Source organism: Paramisgurnus dabryanus, chromosome 21 (assembly GCF_030506205.2).
Source record: "Paramisgurnus dabryanus chromosome 21, PD_genome_1.1, whole genome shotgun sequence".
Lineage (NCBI taxonomy): Eukaryota > Metazoa > Chordata > Actinopteri > Cypriniformes > Cobitidae > Paramisgurnus > Paramisgurnus dabryanus.
This window is the reverse complement of record NC_133357.1, coordinates 11,028,735-11,050,600: the sequence shown is the minus strand read 5'-3', so window position 1 is coordinate 11,050,600 and position 21,866 is coordinate 11,028,735. Positions and strand designations below refer to the sequence as shown.

The window sequence follows — 21,866 nt, the reverse complement described above, 5'->3', positions numbered from 1 at the left end:
GTGGGATTCTTTGGTATCTGTGGTGCTTCCAGCTGCTTTTTGAACATGCAAATAAATAGGGAGTTTTCAATTTAAGTATAAACATTTTAAATCCTATTGATGTTGTAAATGTAAAACTTTATTACTTGTAGTGATGATATTTAACACACAGACATGTATATAAAGATTTTGTGACTTCTGTACAAAGTATTTGCTTGTGAACATCAACACATTATTAACATAATGAAGTACTGAATATCATGAAAATACATAACAGCGTCACTTGGCCTGAGAGTAAAAATATAATATATGAAAATACTAAGGGCGCACTCCAGCCTTTTACCTGGTATATAACATATATAGAATATGCAAAGCGAATGCTAGGGAAGGGATGTGGTCTAAACATCTCTTTAACCATTTTAAAATGTGATTATAACAAAATATTCTGTAGTTTTGTTTTTGCTTCTTTTACAAATACCACGAATCCAGTCAATAATGTGCCAAGTGAGAATGACAATGCAAATTAAGACTGGTGCAGTTCCTGGAATCCAAAAAGAAAAGTACAAGAAAAAAAAAACTGTTCGCTTAACCTTTAGAGAACAATTACACAGAAAAACTCCAGAGAGGTTTACTCAACCATGTGCCATCTCACTTTAACACAGAATAGTACTTTTTTGGAATCCTAAAATCATACCAATGGGAGCTTTCCCCCATCAGTTATACACCAGCCACTGAATAAAAGTGAAACAGCAGTGTAAGCAAGTGTGACGCTGGCAAGTTCATCACGATTAACAATGGCTTTATCTGTAAACAGCTGCATTATCTGGATTGCTCCCATTTTGCTAATGAGATGCTGATTACAAAAATATCTTACAACAGAAGATTGGAAACTCCCAAACTTTTGGGAGTTGTATATATACTTTCAATCTTATATATATTGCATACGTAATTGCATACATACTGATTTGTCCTTTGTCCATTATCACTGCTGCTTGCAATTCTCTTTCTGTTTAATATTTTCCTTCTTGTCCTTGGGCTTTGCTCGTCCTAGTTTTTCATTTAGTCGTTTTGTGGGTGGCACAAATGTGGGTTGTTCTTCAGCTGGGTTCGGTGAATCTACTTGTTGGGGACCTTGATTTTGACAGGTACCTGTAGTATCACATAAAACAATGCATATTTATGATTTTATTATATCCAATTATCATAGATGACATGCAAAACAATGCCACTTAAAAAAAGTCACCACCATTCATTCTCAGTCCTGCATCAGCTATCTCCTGTCTTTGAAAGGTTGGGTCCAGTTCTTCTGCAATGTTCCTCACAGATTGCGGTTGTCTGTGGAAACATCAGACATTGATTTAATGGAACTGTATCTGTAAAATTATACAGTAAACCAAGCAAAACTGGAAAGAAATTGTGACGTACGCTGCCATTGAAACGGGGCTAGAGAGTTGATGGTCTGTGGGAAAGTTGTCAACTGGCGAATGAAGTCCATCTGAACCCGTTCTCTCTCTCTGCAACTTAAACAGCAAAACTCATATAAATTAATTTATATATTAGAACTATCACAAGCAAAGGCCGTTTCAAACCGGTTTTCTACAAATAACAACATTTGAAACATTGTAAAGTTGATACTGTATGCAGAATGCTGGCCAAAAATTCTTAGTTATAAGAAAAAATATAGTTATAAATAAAGGGCACGTTTTATCACATATCATGCCCATTATTTCAAGATTTAATAAGTGTTCGGTGTGCCCAGAATGTGTCTGTGAAGTTAAAATACCCCACAGATCATTTGGTGAGGGCGTTTTTGTGTGTACCTTTAAATGCAAATGAGCTACAGCTGTTCACTCCCTTACAAAAAAAGAGACTTCAGTGAGAGGTTTAAGTTAAAATAAATCTGATTCCTGTGAATTCAGTCTGAGACAATAATATATTTAGCCGCATTAGCACTACAATGTGCTAACAAACACATTTAGAAAAGCTTTTGGGTAAAATAAACCAGTCAGTCAGAGGCTGTGGGCAGGGCTTTGTTTGTGTGACATCACATTAACAGGAGAATCAAAACAGCATGTCTAATGAGACTGGTTTGGTTTAATGGGGATTTAATAAAGAAGGAGATTGTGGATTTATTTCATTGTGGGGTGGTTGTGTTCAAATACTGCCAAAAACCTTGCAAAAGTGGATTTTGCATAATATGTGCTCTTTAACACACTAATCCAAAAAAATCCACCAGCTGTTGCAATCTGGTGTTTGTTTACATAGTTGGGTTAAAAGGTCACTTGGCAATTCCAGTGAATCACGACTCACGAGACTAATTCACGTGAGCATAAACAAAGGTATGTTTAACCAGTTTAACAGCACCTACAAGAACAATCCACCAAATTCCCAGGAATTCAACAGAATAAAAAAGTAAACAAGAAGTTGGTCCAGGAAAAAATTCCTGCTACATTCATTAGGGGAAACTTTTAGGTAACTCATATCACCCCGTACCTCTCTTCGGTCATACTCGGTCACCATATTTCTATATTCTCTCCCAGGTCCGACAGGATCCAGCTCTGCAGACCTCCGCTTAGCTTTAATCTCTTGTTTTTGAATGAACCGTGCAATTTCCTGAGCAACAAACATTGACCAAAAGTTAGCCCAGGAATATAATCCTCTTAAAATGCATCTTTTAAGCTCTGCTAACCTCATCTTGAGCAACCTGTGCCAGTCTGAAGTCTCTAGGGCAGGTCTGTCTAGGAGAAGACTCCTGCTTGAATCAGAGGAAAATAAAAATGACTCAAAAACCACTTGAGGTGTACATTAAGACACAGAAAATGTGAGTGAGTGGGTCATGACAGAGCATGTGCGCTAAAGCTGAGAGGTATTATGCTGTGTTTATGGATAAGTCATTTAATAACAGTATTTAACTGTAATATGTCATTACAGCTACACATAAAGCATTACTAAGACAAACTGGAAAACCCCATTTTTCAGACACATACCTCCTCAACCAATTTCACCTCCTCCTCCTGAAGTCTCCGAGCCAGTTCCTCATCAAGGAGCACTTGTTCCAGTTCTCCCAGGTCAAGAGCTGCCATCCCACTCCTCCCAGCAACAGGTCCTGTAAGCCAAATCACAGCCAGCCGAGATTAAAGCAAGACCTGATGCATGCTTTTACAGAACACCACAAGCTTCAAAACCATCGAAATAAGTCAATTTAATAAAACACAGGAAAGAAGTGGAGACCATCACTCTGACTCAGTTAAATTATAGTCTTGAGAATAACAGACCCCAACAGAAACACAGGAGAAGAAGAAAGCCAGGAGGTAATAAATCAAATAATAAAATCCAAGTCCAAGTTAAGAAGACCCCAGAAGATGATGCATTGAGATATTGAAAGCACATGCACATTAACTTAAACACCACCGTTTTTCAATATTTTACTATGTTCTTACCTCAAACTTAGATGAATTAATAAATACCTATCTTTTTTCAATGCATGCACTTTTAATCTTTGGACACCGCCTAGTGAATGTGTTAGCATTTAGCCTAGCCCCATTCATTCCTATGGCTCCAAACAGGGATGCATTTAGAAGCCACCAAACACTTTCATGTTTCCCTATTTAAAGACCGTTACATGAGTAGTTTCACGAGTAAGGATAGTGACACAAAATAAAACTTTTGTTTGGAGCCATAGGAATGAATGGGGCTAGGCTAAATGCTAACACATTCAAGAAGCGCTGTATAAAGATTTAAAGTTCACGCATTGAAAAAAAAATAGGTATGCATTAATTCAAGTTGAGGAAAAAACATAGTAAAATATTGAAAAACTGTGGTGTTTTCCTTTAAGTCGCAGGGTTGCTGCAGGAGGAGAGACACAGAATCAGCTGAAAATAAAGAATATGTTTTAGTCTAACTGCAGAAGGAAATTAAGTAAATCACACAAAAAGGATTTTCAAACCCAAAATGTACAGGGGAGGGACGCAGAGCTCATCTTTACTGATTGAAGATGATTTGAAAGCAATGAGCAGAGGGGTTCGGAGGCTCAGTTGCAGGTCTGAACTCAGAAACGGGTTACCTGCTCTGGGGGAGTGAGTGCTGTGTGATGGATGTCTCTGCATCCTTCTCATTTCCCTCTCCAACTCTTCCTCCGAGCTCGATCTCTCTTCTTCAAACCTCCCCAAGTGTTCACTTTGGGATCGCCTGGCTCTGTGTTGTCTAGGGTAATGCGTATCATTTATCCTTTCCTCTGATAATGGGCGAGCTCTCTGACGCTGGTTTCTGGCCGCTTCCCATCTTCCAGTTTCCCTTAAAGGCCTCTCGTCCATCTCCATCAAGTGTGGTCTTACCCTACTAACCAAGTTCGAATCATCCTGGTTGGAAGTTCTTCTTTCTCCACGCACAGATGTCCGTCTGCTCAGCCTGACATCACCGTGGTAACTGCGCCGCATTGAAACGTTACGGCGAAAACCCTCAGTTGGAATTTGGGGCTGGTCACCTAAACTTTCTCTAGTGTGAGCATGATTGCCCCTTAACACCACAGGTGAAAGTGTACCCACATGGCTCCTCTCCCTAGCATCATGACCATTTTCAATTGAACTATATCCGTTGCCATGGTAACTGTTCGTACGTCTTCTCTCGTCCTGAAAACGGACGCGTCTTTCACCGTCCCTAAAACTCTCCACACGACCGCAACCGTCTCCGTGCCACGTTCGGCTGTGATCTTCTCGTACGCTACTGTGGCGACTGAGCCTAGTACCGCGATTACTCCTCTGCTTTTGTTTCAGCATTTTCTCAAGTCTATAAATAGGTTCAAAGAGTTCATCCTCAGAACTGTGGCTCAGATAACCTTGCTCATTCAAATCGGTCTTTATGACCTTGATCACGTCTCCCCATCCACCTGACAGGTGAGAAGTCCTGCTTCTTTGGCTGACAGTACTGTCGCTTTGACTTGTTGTGCTGCTGTTGTCTAGATCTAAATGAGTTCTGCCCATTATTCTCTGCCCTACAGTTGATCTGCTATCTTGGTATGCTTGACTACTATTGGTAGGCCTTCTGTGCTCAATCAAGTCCTCCTCGGAGTCGGAGTAAGGGGGCGAGAAGGAGTGCTGCCACCTTCTGGTTGGAGAGCGGTTGTAGTATCGATCCTCAGATGGGTGAACAGACCGAGGTGAGTAAGGTGGAAGACTTGTTGTCTCTTTAGTAAAGCCAACCATGCAAACACAAAGCAGGGGATTTGGGGACTGGTTAGAGATACTGTATGGAGGGTGCCAAGTAAAATACATGTAAGAATGACCATGAAAACTATTTGACGTCATGCAAAGAGTTGAACTCAAGTTTATAAAGCTGAGGGTGCGGTTAGTATGTTAAGAGTTAGGCGCTGATGGATGATAAAATGTAGTGGTGTTTTTACAAAACAAAGAGGAACTTGCCGATATGAATGAGGCTAATAAATTCAAATAAAAGCCTGCCATACAAAACCATGGTTACACTAGAAAAACCAAGATCAATTTGTGGTAGCCATGGTTTAACTCTAGTACCCGTGTTTTTTTATTTGTAGTAAAACACACTGTAAAAAAGTTGGTTCAACATAAAAAAGAAAGTTTTGACGCAACAGGTAACTTTCTTTTACATTGCATAGTTAATTTTTGTAAGGGAGAACAGTCTGGTAAACATCTAGATTGGTGTTTTTTATATTGCACAGTATGGCCCCTAGAAACTTTCAGAAACAAACATGAGTGAATGGAATTGTCTTTGGCAGTCTCAACTCTAGATGATGCCATGTTTTTTTGTTTTGTTATTAATGTCGTATTGCTTCACAGATGAATTGAAAAATTGCCAGTAAAGGCAACAGACAATTTCTACAGAGAACATTACATGCAAACATCTGACCTGATGTTATAACCGTGGTAAGGTTGATGTGTCTTGTGATTTAAAAGTGTAAAGAAATCACTTGACATGAAGTCATTTTCACTAGTCACAATATTATGTACAATGTTATATGAATTTCCAAAACACAAATTACACAACTGAGTAATTAGCACAAAAGGCAGCATTCTTGTGAAACTACAACTCTGCTATTACTTCAACACTATTTTCTAGGTTCAAGCTCGGTATCTGAATAATAGTGTGTAATAAATCAAGTAATACTACAAATGTTCTCTAGGCAAGTTGACTAACAATAGGTTAACAAAGACAGGCCACCTGAACTTTACTTTAACATATAAACAACAAGCCAGGTTACACAGGGCCCCAAAAATTCCAAGCCAATCAAAATGACATCAGCTCATAAAAAGGCAAGAGAGAAAAGATGCTTGTATTTTACCTCGACCATCTCTATTATGGTAACTGCCTCTGTTTCTCACACAAAGCTCCTCCTCCTCCTGTATCCTTTTAGCTATTTCCTGTATTAAAAAAAAACATACAAGATGAATATTTAGATATAGAACTGCTCATATTTAGGAAGGAGGGGTTGTTTAAAGAGCACCTATCGTCCGATTCACGTTTTTAAATATCCTTTGGTGTGTAAGTGTGTATTAGTTCATGTTAACGATATGCTAAAGGTACAAACCCCAAAGTAAACGATGACGCAAGTTATCGTCTCCAACGTAAATCGCTTTTCTTGGACTACAAAAAACACACGGATTGTAGGCAACAGTTTACTTCCTAGGATTGGTGATGTAGACAAGACCGACATTATCATAATTCCTCCCGCTTTGACTCACAGCCTGTAAGTTAACTCCTGTTAGCAACCGAATCTTTCAAACATGGTAGAGAGCATTACATTTCTGGCTGACGTCAGAGGTATTCAAGCCAACCACAACGTACAGATTAGCTGGCCAATCAGGGACACAGAGCTTTACAAATTCGTGCATTTCAGAAAGAGTGTGAAATCTGGAGCTACAAAAATGTACGGTATGTGAATAATATAGTTTTTTAACCATAAACCTCACAAACACATTGTATTATACCAAATAACATTGTTTTTTAGCAATGAAATAGGTGCTCTTTAAATTACATGATTTATTTCTTTAAAGGAACAGTCAATTTTCTTAAAAAAAAAAAATCCAGATAATTTACTCACCACCATGTCATCCAAAATGTTGATGTCTTTCTTTGTTCAGTCCAGAAGAAATTATGTTTTTTTTTTTGGAAAACATTGCAGGATTTTTCTCATTTTATTGGACTTTAATAGACACCAACAATTAATACTTAACTCAACACGTTTCAAAGGAATATAAACAATCCCAAATGAGTCATAAGGGTCTTATAGCGAAACGATTGTCATTTTTGACAAGAAAAAAAAAAATGCACTTTTAAACCACAACTTCTTTTCTAGGTCTGGTCGCGATGCGCCAGTGTGACCCCACGCAATACTTCATCACGTCAAGAAAGAGGTCACAGAGGACAAACGCGAAACTACGCCCCAGTGTTTACAAGTGTGTAGAAAGACGTTTTATATATGTAACACGTGACCTCCCTACGTCACTACGCATTTACGTGAGGTCACGCTGGCGTATCACAGGACCGGACCTGTCCTAGACGAGAAGTTGTGGTTTAAAAGTGCATATTTTTAATTTTTCTTGTCAAAAATGACAATCGTTTTGCTAGATAAGACCCTTATGCCTCGTTTGGGATCGTTTAGAGTCCTTTGAAACTCCGTTGAAAAAAACTGTTAAGTGTTGAGTTAAGTATTAAGTGTTGGGCTCTATTAAAGTCCTGCAATGTTTTCCTCAAAAAAAATAATTTCTTCTCGACTGAACAAAGAAAGACATCAACATTTTGGATGACATGGTGGTGAGTAAATTATCTGGATTTTTCTTTTAAGAAAATTGACTATTCCTTTAAACAATAAATTGACCAAAAACTTATGTTACTACTAGACATAAAGAGAAATGAAAATGAAAATTCTGTCATCACTTACTCATCCTCAAGTTTTTACTAATATATTTCTTTGTTCTGCTGAACACTAAAGAAGATATTTTGAGCAATGTATTTTTCTTTTCTACTATGGAAGTCAATGGTGTTCCTGTTTAATGCTCAATTACAAATAACTTCATTTGTGTTCAGCAGAACAAAGTTTGTAACCATGAAGGTGAATAATTGATGACAGAATTTTAATTTTTGGGTGAACTATACCCCTTTAAAGCCATAAAACTACTACTCTGGTTAGTTAGAGAAAAGTTAATTGTCAGTTACTCAGTTTCTCACATCTGGGTGACACCTAAAAATATAGACGCACTTATGAGGTTACACTCGCAAAGACAGTCGAAGCCCACGCATCAGCGGGGGGAATTTCCATACTTACGTCACATAAGACCTCAAGACATGCTTGATCTTACATCAAAAAGCCCACCTTGCAGATTTTTTAAACGGCTACATGTACTGCTTGCAACAAAGTGGGCAAACAAAGGGCACCATTTATAATATAACTGACCACAATGACAACCGACTTTCCACTGACTATGTACTTTAGAAACATACCTACGTATTCATCTACTGCAATCCATTTGCTACTGAACCTTACTGATGACTGTACAAAAATGAACCTCAACTTTAACCGTAATGCAGGATGTGAACAGTATAAACATTTTATTTTTTCCCCAGGCCAACATCTCTGAACTACAAACAGTTTGTAAATATTTAAACATACATTTCAGGTTCAAACTATGACTGCTGTAAAACCAGGACTTGAATTAAATTGCAAGAAATAGCAAGGCCAATAATATTTTACTACAGTGTTTTTAACTGTATTTTTTTTGTGTAAAAAAAACCCCAGGCCTGATAGATCTTGCAATAAACAGCCGTAAACGTGACTCACACAGAAGAGCAGCAAGTGTGAAATGACAAGACTGAGAAAAAGTACAGCCCATGACCAGAAGATGGTAGCGTTCTGCCTAGATGATACAACCAAATGAACGGTTTAAAAATGAAACATAATGCAGTCTTCATAAACTAGGGTAATTAGTTTACTGGATTGAAGGACTGTCTGGACAAATGTTTATTAGCCAACAGCTGGTCAAGTTTCCTGTTGTCCTGTTCAAAATGCTGAACTCTGTGTAGTAGAGAGCGGAAGCATGCAAATCTCAACAGAAAGAATGACTCTGTGTCTGTCTGTCTGTCTGTCGACAGACCTGCTGTTAAGTTGACATTTTTAGTTCATAGCACTGACAACAGAACAGAATGAATAAAAATTAACCTTAAAGGGATAGTTCACCCAAAAATGAAAATTCTGTCATCATTTACTCACTCTTATGTAGTTACAAACCTGTATAAATTTCTTTTTTCTGATGAAGACGAAGGAAGATATTTTAAGAAATGTTAGAAACCAAACCGCTCGTGGACCCCATTCACTTCCATAGTACATGTATTTGTTTGGTTTTGTCAAATCGAAATCCTGTAACCCTGAGTTTGTTCAACCATCTTCATGGTACAGACCTCTGAGGGTAAGAGCCATGTTCCAAATATCAAGGTACAAATGATCAAGGCTTATGCCGATGCTTAACTACTTCACCTTGCCACCCTAAAAAAACAGAACTGCTTTAAAGAGATACTCCACTTTCTTAATAAAAATCCTGATAATTCAACAGTTTACCGTTTAAATGCAGTTTAAAGGGGACATTTCACAAGACTTTTTAAAAATGTAAAATAAATCTTTGGTGTCCCCAAAGTACATATGTGAAGTTTTAGCTCAGAATGCCAAATAGATCATTTATTATAGCATGTTAAAATTGCCACTTTGTAGGTGCAAGCTAAATGTGCCATTTTGCATGTTACCTTTCAAATGCACATGAGCTGATAAAATGCAAACACTGATCACAATGATGGTGGTTTGTTGAAATTGAAACTCAATTGTGCTGGCAATTTTTTTCTCTCTCTCTTTCTCTCTGCAATAAATTGCAGTGCCGTTGTTGGATAGTGCAGATTAAGGGGCGCTAATATTAAAATAAGATCCCCTCCGGACATCACAAGGGAAGCCAAATTTCAAAGACCTAATTTTTCACATGCTTGAAGAGAAAGGTTTACCAAAACTAAGTTAATGGGTTCTTCTTTTTCACATTTTCTAGGTTGATAGAAGAGAAGAAGGACTCAATTACAGCAATTAAACATGGAAAAGTCAGATTTTCATGGTATGTCCCCTTTAAAATTGCAGTTTCAACATAGCTTCAAAGGGTTCTAAACGATCCAACCAAGGCACAAGGGTCTCATTTTTGGCAAAAACATTAAAAATATGCCAGCGCGACCTTATGTAATGCGTAAGCATGTCGAAAGGTCACGCATGACGTATGCAAAACCACCGCCCCAGTGTTTACAAGAATGGAGAAAGAGGACCGTTTCAATGTTGTTGTATGTGGAATGTTACAAATTAATGTCTTTGTGTCAGTTTATTGTTTACAATGGTCCTAAAATATGCGTTTCACATTTGTGATGCGTGCCCTTTCGACGTGCTTATGTGTTATGTAAGGTCGAGCTGGCGAGTTACACGGCTGGTGCAAGACGAGAAGTTGTGGTTTAAAAGTGCATATTTTTTATTTTTCTTGCCAAAAATGACAATTGTTTTGCTAGAAAAGACCCTTATGCCTCGTTTGGGATCTTTTAGAGCCATTTGAAACTGCAATTTTAAACTGCATTTAACTGTGCATTTTAAACTGTGAACTGTTGAGGTCCAATATAGTTTTTAAATTGAGAAAAATCCTGTAATGTTTTCCCCCCAAAATGTTATTTCTTCTCAACTGAACGGAGAAAGACATCAACATTTTGGATGTCATGGGGGTGAGTACATTTTCTGGATTTTTTTAAGAGAGTGGAATATTCCTTTAACATTTATAGGACGCTCAGCAGAAAAACTGCAACTCCTCTTATTTGTTACGGTTAAATGAAACAAAAATATCCGAGCATACTCAGCTGTTCTGGCTGTGACTCGCACAACATAAAGACTCTTATCTCCTTGTGTCTCTCCCTGAAGGGGGATTATTCATGCTGTGCTGGTTTTAAATGCACCTGGATTAGATTATTGCGCAGTATGAGTGGCTGATGCTCAGTCTTGTGTGGTCTCTGCCAGCACTTTCACTTAAATGGCAGACAGCACGAAAGGTGACTAGCTGAATGAATTAGACCATGGGCGATCCCAGCTGACTCATTAACTACTGATTCATAGAATTTCTCAGACAAAGCAGTTCAGAGGTGTAAATGAAAAAGCAGACGGGAGTAATGTTTACAGTGGTTTGAAGTTACTCACCTCGTCTTCCACCTCCCTCCTCCGGGCCTCCTCCGCACGCCGTCGAATCTCTTCCTGAATCATTTGTGCATATTCCGAATCACGTTCCTCCCTTAGAGTTTGAAATAAAGTCTTTACTAAAAACGCTTTAATCTGATAAAAACCTGTCTAATTCTCAGAATGTAGGATAGAAACTGTCACAATATCGAACACAGGTGGACTTTGGAAAGGTAATCAGTCACTGAGAATACAGAATAACTATTCAATTTTAGACAGTGACATGTTTTGTATTGATGTTTGCTTCCCTGCCAATGGCGAGTATTTCCGGCTTTCTGCAATATTGCCATTATCCAATAGGTGGCACTCTTCCGCAACTTATAAAACCCGGAAGTATCGCCCAAGGGCAAACAGCTGTATGTCCATGTAAGTTTTGATCATCGCTCTGAATCTGATTTCAATCAAAAGTCCTTCACAAAAATGCAGTAGGCTTTATGCCCAGCTGCACTACTTCCTGAAGTTCAGCCAGCTCCTTGTTTCCTGTCTGCCATTATTGGACAAACTGATTAATCCAGGTGTGTCTGATTATTGTTGTTGTGACTACTGAGGTCAGGCACACCTGGATTAATCAGTTTGTTTGTGACTACTGAGGTCAGGCACACCTGGATTAATCAGTTTGTCCAATAATGGCAGACAGGAAACAAAGAGCTGGCTGAAGTTCAAGAAGTAGTGCAGCTGGGCAAAAAGCCTATTATCTCACCTTTTTGTTACAAATGTTGTGTTTTTGAAGAAACCTACCCATATTTGAGAGGTGACAAAAAGAAAACAAATGTTGTTGAGGGGCTGTTCTTTCATTTGATATATTGTACTTTAATTATTTTAAGAACATTTCTGAAAGGCATTAAACTTTTGTGAAAATAAAAAAAATGCTGGCGGGGAAAGAATTAAGGTGTAAAAGCTTCAAATCTTACAGTTTTCGTGTGGCCTGCTGCTGAAGCAAAAGAGCTGTGTGTTTCTCTTCATCCTGGAGAGTCTTGGCTACACGGATGTCTTTCTGAACCAGTTGGTTTCTCTGTACATTAGAGGTGTAGTGCTGCTCAACTATGGGAGACATAAAATGACAGAACAGCATGTTAGCAAAATTTTAAAGCACTCATTAACATGGCTTAGGTGTGGTGGACGAAAAGAGAGAATTGTACTTACTCTCCTGTTCCTGCAGGTTATGTGCTAAAGCTCCATCTTCCAAAACAGCAAAACACTGGCAAACTGTGAGGAAAAAAAGACAATAAGCAAATAAAGATTTACAACAATTTTTGGGAAATTGTTGGAAAGATTCTCAGCTTTTACAAGTGGTCTATATTTTAACTTTCTTTTTATGGTCCCTGCAGTGTTTGAACCATAAGCTCAAGATTTAAGGCTGTAATTGCAGACAGACTTCACATCTGTGGAAAAATGACAGATGTTCAGACTGCCTTTAAAACTAGATTGCTATTTCATGTGGTAACTGTACTTAATTTAATAAAATGAAATATAAAGCTTTTTAGAAAAACTGTTTAGAGATTTGATTCATTATTTTCATGCAGCATGCATCAAAACAAATTTTATCCTTGAATAAGAACTGAACTCCTAGTACCAGTACTCATTTTACCCACAAATCACTCTTGATCCAAGCCATAATAACAGACAACAAAAACTGAACCTAAAATTAAAAAAACAAAATAACTTTTTAAATCCTGCGTTCAAGTACTAGATAACCAGAAAAACTCTCAACTGCTTTAGGAAGATTTATAAAAGGAATGATCAAAGCTCACTACATTTATGTATGTATACATAAACGCTACATTTATGGTGACTTCGAGTGCACTGAATCTATACAGTATCAGTATGTGTTCACTGGGAATCAAACCCAGGACCTTTGCACTGCTAACTCAGTGATCACTACTTAAGCTATTATTGGATCCTTACGGAGGTAACCATACATTGAGAAGCATAGCGAGCAGAATCACACAACAAATTTACGGTAAAATGCTGCTACATCAAAAAGCCAGAGGGCGATCTCGCGCATAAAATCAATATATGTGCCGCAGAAGTAGTACCATTACACAGGCAGCTCCAGGAAATTGATAGCATATTTATATAGCTGTTTTGCAAACATTTACAGGTATTTTTATGATAATAAAGAATATTTATAATGATTATATTTGTACTTTTTCAAATGCATGTTATAAGTGACTCAAACTGTGATTTTGGATTTATAAAGGACTTATCAATAGACGCAGCACATGAAATGCAAAATATTGCCCTTGCGATTCTGAATCGATACCGGACAGGTATTATAATGTATGTAGCGAAATATAATCGTCCCAACCCTAAGGATCACTGTATAAAACCTTAAGCTATAATCTAAAAAGTACAAACCGTAATGCAGACACAGAAGTGTTAGGGGCAACGCTAACGCATACAAAATGTTATGAGACTGAAAGTAACAAATGTACATGGACCAAAGGTTATAGACTGAATTACTGTCTTTCAATAAAAAATATTAAATTATACAAATTATTAAAGAAATATTAATAAACCAAGTTAACCCACAATCAATTCATCCCCAGCCAGCTGCCATATCGTCGCTGTCTGATGAAAACCAAGTATGTCCATTTTGCAGATTTTGCAGATTAAAAGTCCAGGTTCATTTCCGTATAAAGTATGCTTCACATATCTAAATGGCCAATGAAAAGTTGTGAAATCGTGTCATCTGATTTTCACGTATATCCATTTGGTGTAAAAAATGTCAATCACGGCGCGTATCTCCCGCCTTGTGGAAGCATCTCGCCGGTCTCGTGAAGTTTCATTGAAGCTCAGCACTGGGTAGCCGAATAAACATAGCCTGGTGAGACAATGACTTTCCTTCATCGAAGTAAACGTTTCCCCCCTGATGCCCCCTGACGCCAGATGTACGTCTAGGAGTGACTAAATTACGGTAGGACTGTGCAAACAAAGCTGCGAGATGGTGCCACACTGTAAAAAAAATTCTGTAGAATTGCAGCTGGGTTGCCGGTAATTTACCGTAGATTTAAATTTTTGTTATTTACTGGCAAGAGTTTGTTCAAAGTTAAATGAACATTAAACATTTACAAGTCTTTGTCTTTACAGAGTAAAACTAAAAAAACAGCATCAAGCAAAACATTCTGGGAAACAAAATCTGAAGCAAAAAACAGAAAAAGGTTGATGATGATTTCTGGTTCCCAGAATGCTTTGCATGAGGCTGTAATTGTATAGTTTTATTCTGTAAAGATAAAGACTTGTTAATATTTAAAATTTATTTAACTTTGAACAAACTCTTGCCAGTAAATAACATAAATGTAAATCTACGGTAAATTACCGGCAACCCGGCTGCAATAACATTGTAATTTCTACGAAATTTTTTTACAGTGCAGGGGGCCCCCAGTTTTATGACATTTTATGAAATACATAAATTTATCATGAATTCTGTGTAATTAAACCTAAACAAATAAGGCATATAACCAAAAGCGCTACTTTTTTGTATAATTTAATGTTTTTTTTATTAAAATGTTGAGTTTTAGAACAGTTTTTTGCCACAAATTTTCTTTGGGGGGCCACGAAGGAATGCACCGTACACTAGGGGGGCCGCACGCTGAAAAAGTTTGGGAACCACTGGATTATATCATTACACTGGCAAGAATATGGTTACATGTAAAGATGCGGTACCAAGTATGACAACGCTACATTCAACTACTTTTGAAATACAGTGTTTTTTTCACTTCCTGAAAAGTTTTGGACATACGTGAGTTTCATCGGGCAGCGACAATATGTAAAAACAGTAGCTGGTTATAATAGATCCTATTGAGACATTATTTAAGAAGTTAAAGTCTTTTTATGTGACAGTAATTTCTTCAATTTTGAAAGTGACGTAATAACCAATGGTAACCCATACTTGGAATGTGGCCTCTATCACTGCAGCACGCAGGAAACAATGGGGACAGGTGCCTTACTCAAGGCACTTCAGTCGCAACCTGCCGGTCGGGAGATTTAAACCAGCAACTCTCGGGTTACAAGCCCGACTGTCTAACCATAAGGCCACAACTGTGCTTTAAAACAGCTTGAATATAACTCTACACCCTTTTCTGATTTAGTGTACGCAGACCCATAAATATGCAAATGAATCCTTGCATCTACTCAATTGCACAGTTCCGACAATATACGAATATGCAAATTAGTCCTCGTCTCCACTGATTAATAATTTGTTAAAAACTGTAAAACTTTGCATTGCTGTTGTTGTTATACTCTCAGCATCAAAACAGTAACAAACCTCTGTGAGCCGGCCCATTCACAAACCTCAGACACCAAATTCAAGTTATTTCTATCAAGCCCATTTAGTCAATTGCAACTTGAATTTAACCATTTAAAAGACAGCCAAGTGTTTTACAAGACACTAAGTTTATAACTAACACAACAGCTGGAGTCATAGGCTGGGTTTTATCACTGCTACTGTGGTCAGGACAGAGAACATAAGATACTGACAGCAGTAAACCAAAAGCCGCCCACTTCCATGCAACCACAATATGACCCCCTGCTTTCCTTCAGGATGATCTGAGCAAATGTGCTGAAATATAGTAGCATGAAAATAATACCATACTGACTTCAGCATAACCTCTGACCTGCACAGCTGGTGGAAATCTATCTATAGGCTCAGCAAACCTAAAGCTCGCTGTGCAACCCAATCAACCGTCTGCTGGGGTGAACATGCCGACCCCATAAAAAAGTAAGCGCAGCTTTAGAGAAGTAATCCTTCTGTGGGCTATGCCAGCTTACTGGAAATGAACTGCAATAAACAAATCTGCCTGAGCTCACCTGCTGAGCATAACCTATATCAGGTTGCACATTCACCTAACAATATCAACAAAAGCTTGCACAGAGGTAATGGTTTCCAGACACACCAGAAGCCCAGGACAGTGCAGTAAAGGCGACAGGTGGATTTTATTTAGAGGGAAACTGTTCAGATAAGGAAAACAGAATGATGGTCCATGTCTTAGTACTCATAGAGACCTCCAATTCCTCTGTGAGACTCAGTCGCTGGTTTGTTTTGTCCAGCAGCTAAAAACCTCAGAATGGGGACAAAACACAACAAGAACTCTAATATCAATTGAATCAGCTTCAAAAATATTTAAAAATCCTAATGGGGCGTGAGTCTGTAAATGCTGAGCAAAGGGTGTGGCATAGAGAGAACAGTGCCGAACCGCGTCCATGCCACACTGATTCCACCACACATTTGCAGATTTCTAGGGCGCTATGTTTATATGCACCCTTAACAACAAGTAACTCTGTCATCCAATAAAAATAAAACATACATGTGCATCACATTAGCTCTGTGGATTAGATTCTAAGTATTTCAATCAGGAATCTTGCTTGTCCTCCCAAGTACAGATAAGACTGCATTTCTCTTCGCGCTAAAGTCTACGTGATTAGACAGTACTGATAACTTCTGGTCTTAACAATCCATAACAACAGCAAGATGTTCTTGTCCTCATTTCTCCATCGTATAAATCAACTAAGAGAGTCTTTGAAAAAATAAACACTCACAGATGCAGAATCAGACCGTCCTTTGCATGTTGCTAGAATGATTCAGTTAAAAACTCCACACCAGCTTGACCACCTGCGTACCTGCACGAAACACTATTACAACTAATCTATCTGTACAGCCCGCAGGCCCGGTTCTGGCATCATCAGCAAGTGTCTTACTGGGTCACCGTGCCGAATCCGATTGCTGGGAAAAGGGTGTTGACCTGAAGTCGTCTAACTAGTTTTACAGAAGCTGGCCCACAAAAGCATGCTCACATTTCAAAGACTGGGAGGCAGTATGCTAGGACGCATATATGAACACTTTGAAATCTGTGAGTGCTTTCGCCTGCTGAAATGAAAATGGAGCCTTCTCCAGTACAACAGACAAAACAGGAAGCGCCAGACACGGACGCTGGAAAAAAATAAAACATGTATGCGGTTGACCGACTATGGAGTTGAGACAGGAAGTGTCAATGCATCTTATAATTTAAGACAAATTTCAGAGTAACTAATTTAGTAACTGGGTCAGTAACAAGAACGGTTTGGCGAGATGAGAAATAAAAAATAAAAACATAAACCTGTTTTAAAAGCATGCATCAGGTTTATTTCAATGCACAGTGTATTTATGTAGGGTGACCATACGTGCCATTTTTCCCGGACGCATCCCGTCCAGGATTTCGGTGCGTCTTCCGGAAGTCGTATTTGTCGACCGCATACGCCATTCAGTTAAAAACATAAGATATACAATCGTAGTTTCATTCTTACCTTAAAATGTAACGGTTGCTTTTCTGTAATAATAATAATAATCCTGTATGACGTATGCGGTCGACAAATACGACTTCCGGAAGACGAACACAAAATCCTGGACGGGATGCGTCCGGGAAGAATGGCACCTATGGTCACCCTAATTTATGTTAATTTTATGCAATAAAAATTTTTACATTTGCACCATTTTTAAGAAAGTTACGATTGAATAGACCTGAAAATGTCAAATGGTGTAACCGCCAATTGTGCCAAAGAATGAGAAATATGAAATATTTTATCCACCTTGATGGCATGTAAGCATAATTTAGTAACTGGGTCAGTGACGAGAACGGTTTGGCAAGATGAGAAATAAAAAATAAAAAAATAAACCTGTTTTAAAACATGCATCAGGTTTATTTCAATGCACAGTGTATTTATGTTAATTTTATGCAATAAAAAATTACCATTTGCACCATTTTTATGAAAGATACGACTGAATGGACCTGAAAATGTCAAATGGTGTAACCGCCAATTGCGCCAAAGAATGAGAAATATTAAATATTTTATCCACCTTGATGGCATGTAAGCATAAGCATTTTTATATATTTCATTTTATTAGCTAATTATAAATCTAAATTTTAATGCGTTTTTGTCATATTTGTCCTGACATATGCTAAAAACAGCTCTGTTTTCTAAATAATCTTTGACAAATTATGTAAAAATGTATGTAAAAATCATATTACACTAAACTAGATGATTATATTTTATTCCACATTTTTATATAAATATATTTATATTTTAATTTAAAAAAAAATACCAGTTACACCAATTGACACAGACTGGTTACACCACATTGACATTTTTGCAATTATCCCCCAGATATTCTTTCAAAATGAAAGACTTGGTCATCCAAAAAGAGAATGTATTATTTAGACATTTTAACCCTTTTACATTTAATTTATCCATACGGACACAAAATAATTAATGTCTCGTCATTGACCCAACTATTTAAATATTTGCAGAGTGGTTAGTGTAGCTTCCGATGATTTATATAAGTATCCGACTGTACATATTTGAAAGCTAGAGAGAAGGAAAGGGTCAAAGGTTAAAGTGCAGAGAGGAAGGAGACTGCTTTTTCTCAAGAGAACCGGAGGACAGAAACCACATTCCCAAAGCATGCCACACTACATAATGAGAACTACCAGAGCAAACATTAACGGGAAGTGATAAGAGAAAAGACAAAGAGCAAACACAGATAAAGCGAGGGAGGAAAATCTAACAAAAGTATGAGATATGTGTGTGCTAGTTATGATACAATCACAACTGAATGCAAACAATCTGAAGAAAGGAAATCACAGTTGCTCACTGATATGTGCAACATTAGTTAATAGGGTGTTACAGACAGAGTGGTGGTCTATCAGAGCTTTGTTCTACAACCAGTGCTTGTTTAAACTTATAAATGCACAATGAGAGCATTGTGTACAGCATAAGAACGGATGGGGAAGCATCACTGACATTTCCCCTTCAAAAGAATCACCAAATCAAGCCCCTTTTACAAGATCTCACTGGAGAAACAAACCAGGGAGTGGAAAAACGGCAGCAGTGATAAACGGACAAAATTTTTCTTGCTGACAGGGAGTAATAAAGCAAACATCTGGAATGTTAATCAGATCCAAGACAACAGTAGAGCGAGGCATCTAAAATCTCCCCATCAAAGCAGGAATCAACCTGTCCACATACAGAGATCAGACAAAAGAAACTCCACGTGTTGAATTCAGAAAATCTACAGAGTCAGCGTATGAGCACAAATCTTTCAAAGCTGAACAACTGTCTATAAATATACATATGCAGTGTATGTAAATATAATATCATATCAGATAGATTCTTACCCTCCTGGACTCTGGGCAGGTTGGACTGATCCACCTCCAGCTCTGCCATCATTGATGCTCATGCCATGCAGATCTGAGAACAGTTATTATGAGAACCTGTTGTCATGAAAAACACATTCCAGTTTAGTTTATTTATGGTTACTTTGAACATCGACTTTAAACAGAAAAACTTTCAAGACTATAAAAATATTTTGTTAAAGAAACGTATTAAACTTTTCCACATGACGGATATAAAATGCATGAAGCTTTTCCATTACAAGTCCCCCTTATTTATACACAATAATAAAAATGTCAATGAAAATTGTTGCTTTATGAAAGTTTATTTACAGATGTTTATTAAAACATAATGTATGCTTAAAACGTAAAATATTTGTATATCATTGCTATTGTATCATATTTCAATTGTATCATATTTCAATTGTTTTTTTTTCTGTTCATGTTGGTATTTATGTACATGTGATTTGATTATATATTATTATAAACACAAAACCACCCCTTAACCACGTGAAAATACTGTAGTATGCAGAATTTGCTATAGTAAACTCCTAGATAGTTTTTAGCCTTACTTCAGTAAATATCCAAGTATGCTTGAGTATTTACTACATTTGATCAATTCACTCTAGTTAATATTACAGAATGTTGTAGTATACATTAACAAAGTCAGTGTGGCAATTACTCTAAAATACTACAGTATGATGATACAATCTACCACAGTGTACTATGGTAAATACTAAAGTATACTTCAGAATTTTTGGGTGAGGAAAAATTATTTGTTTTATATTTATGAACTTCACAAAACAAATGCAACAGTGTTAATGTATCTACTTCAGATGTAAGCTTAAAAGTAACTTTTTTTATAAATTGCAACGTGTGAAGACAAAATAAACTGTATGACAAAGCGAGCATGCGACTGCATTACTTATCCAAAAACCAGACAAAAACCCAAACAAAGCGACACAACAAACCTGTGTTCAAATCAAAACAGCAGAAGTGAAAATGAATGAGTGCGGTAGATGGCTATCACTTCCTCACGTTTACCACAACAATGATTCATCATAACGCGCAAATAAAACGCGTCCCTTTAAAACAACGATTCACATAACAACAGTCTCTTACCTGAACTGCGCTCTTCACTTTGACACAAATGTTGTGAAATAACGCTGAAACGCTACTTTGTTATATGCGAGGGTTAGTCATAAACGCACGCATGGATTTTAAAGTGTTTTAAAAGGACTAAACTTATAATTAACCAATTTCAAAGTTTCCGACACTAGGCGGACTGTTTTTGACAACGACACAAAAGGTGTGTTCGACTTCTCGCGGCGTTGCGCAGGCTAATCGGTTATTGTATTACAGTATCGCGAGAATTATTCGAAAGCAAATCTTTGCAATAGCTATCGCGGTATTCTGATGTCACACTTCGCACAGTCTGCGCAGCGTCATATGAAGTCGAACACACCTAATGGCATGCGAGGCTTTCACAGGGATGGCAAGCGAGCGCGGACAAACTTCATTTATACATTTCCCAACGTAACACGACTGTTCAACCATACTGCTGCATTACTATCATAAAACACTTCACTCTAGTAGTTTTAACGGTCAAATAATATTTAAGAGCACATATATTTTAAAAATAGCCTATTTATTAAAAAAATCTAATTATGTAAATGATCCCATGTCAAATGCTTTCATTCAGTCAAACTATAGTTTGATCCTAAATTATTATTATTACTTAAAATAAAAAAAGTAAATTATTTATACATTTATTCAACACCCAGAGGCGTGATATGATATGGTGCCCTCCATTGGTATCACTAAACAAGATGCATTTGTGTCTTAAAATTTATTCAATAAAATTCTAACCCATCTTTTACGCAAACTTGCATAAAATGTTAATTTAAATGTAATATTTTATACAGAATTAAAAAGATAGCATGCAACTGCGTCAGCAACAGGCTGTGGTTATCATCCCATGTAGCAAACATGATGTTGATATAAATGTACAGTAAGGCTATACACTACCGTCAGTAAGTTTGGATAAAAGCACCTGTCAAATGCATAAAATCAGGCATTTATGAAGCAAAATATAATATATTTATCCTTTTTCTTCTGAACAGATCTGTAGCTATTACTGCATACTGTGTTGTTGTTTTATTAAACTATATTGCATTGTGTTGCATATTGTACATTGGGTTTAATTTTGTGTTGGAAGCTATTCATCATAAAATGTAAACGTTAACAAATGCAACTCAATTTCTTATGTCAGCTCTTGCAAATGTTACACATGGATCAGTAACATTTTTTTATTTCAGTCAGTTACAGACAAATGCCACGTTTTCTCAGTAGTGATCTTGATGCTTATAAGCAACAGTGACACAGCTGTTTGTAAATTGAAATGAAAAGGATGTTGTTAAACCAGGTCTAATAGAAACTGTTTGGCACCATTTATTTAAAAAATATTTTATTTTAATATAGCA

General features: G+C 37.3%; 1 protein-coding gene across 6 annotated transcripts; it reads right to left on the bottom strand.

The window, feature by feature from the left end:
* Positions 1 to 96: 96 nt before the first annotated feature.
* On the bottom strand, positions 97 to 20,695 carry ccdc187 (coiled-coil domain containing 187). 6 transcript variants are annotated; one of them, XM_065285533.1, is made up of 13 exons: positions 20,506 to 20,695; positions 19,390 to 19,485; positions 12,383 to 12,445; positions 12,151 to 12,280; positions 11,204 to 11,294; positions 6,290 to 6,368; positions 4,043 to 5,161; positions 2,967 to 3,085; positions 2,669 to 2,734; positions 2,473 to 2,592; positions 1,405 to 1,499; positions 1,226 to 1,314; positions 97 to 1,128 (listed from the first exon to the last, which is right to left on the bottom strand). In XM_065285533.1, exons 2-13 carry the CDS (start codon positions 19,439 to 19,441, stop codon positions 962 to 964), a joined length of 2,190 nt encoding a protein of 729 aa, XP_065141605.1. In that variant the 5' UTR covers positions 19,442 to 19,485; positions 20,506 to 20,695; the 3' UTR covers positions 97 to 961. The 6 variants fall into 6 exon arrangements, with proteins under 6 accessions (XP_065141605.1, XP_065141607.1, XP_065141606.1 ...); XM_065285535.1 differs by having other exon boundaries at positions 2,669 to 2,731; XM_065285534.1 differs by lacking the exon at positions 20,506 to 20,695 and adding an exon at positions 20,355 to 20,480.
* Between the last annotated feature and the right edge of the window lie 1,171 nt (positions 20,696 to 21,866).

Coding starts and splice junctions, on each gene's coding strand:
- ccdc187 (XM_065285533.1), bottom strand. CDS start 19,441: ATGATGGCAGAGCTGGAGGTGGATCAGTCCAACCTGCCCAGAGTCCAG. Junction 1,500..2,472: donor CCGAGTATGACCGAAGAGAG/GTACGGGGTGAT, acceptor TTGCTGTTTAAG/TTGCAGAGAGAGAGAACGGG. Junction 1,315..1,404: donor AGCCCCGTTTCAATGGCAGC/GTACGTCACAAT, acceptor ATGTTTCCACAG/ACAACCGCAATCTGTGAGGA.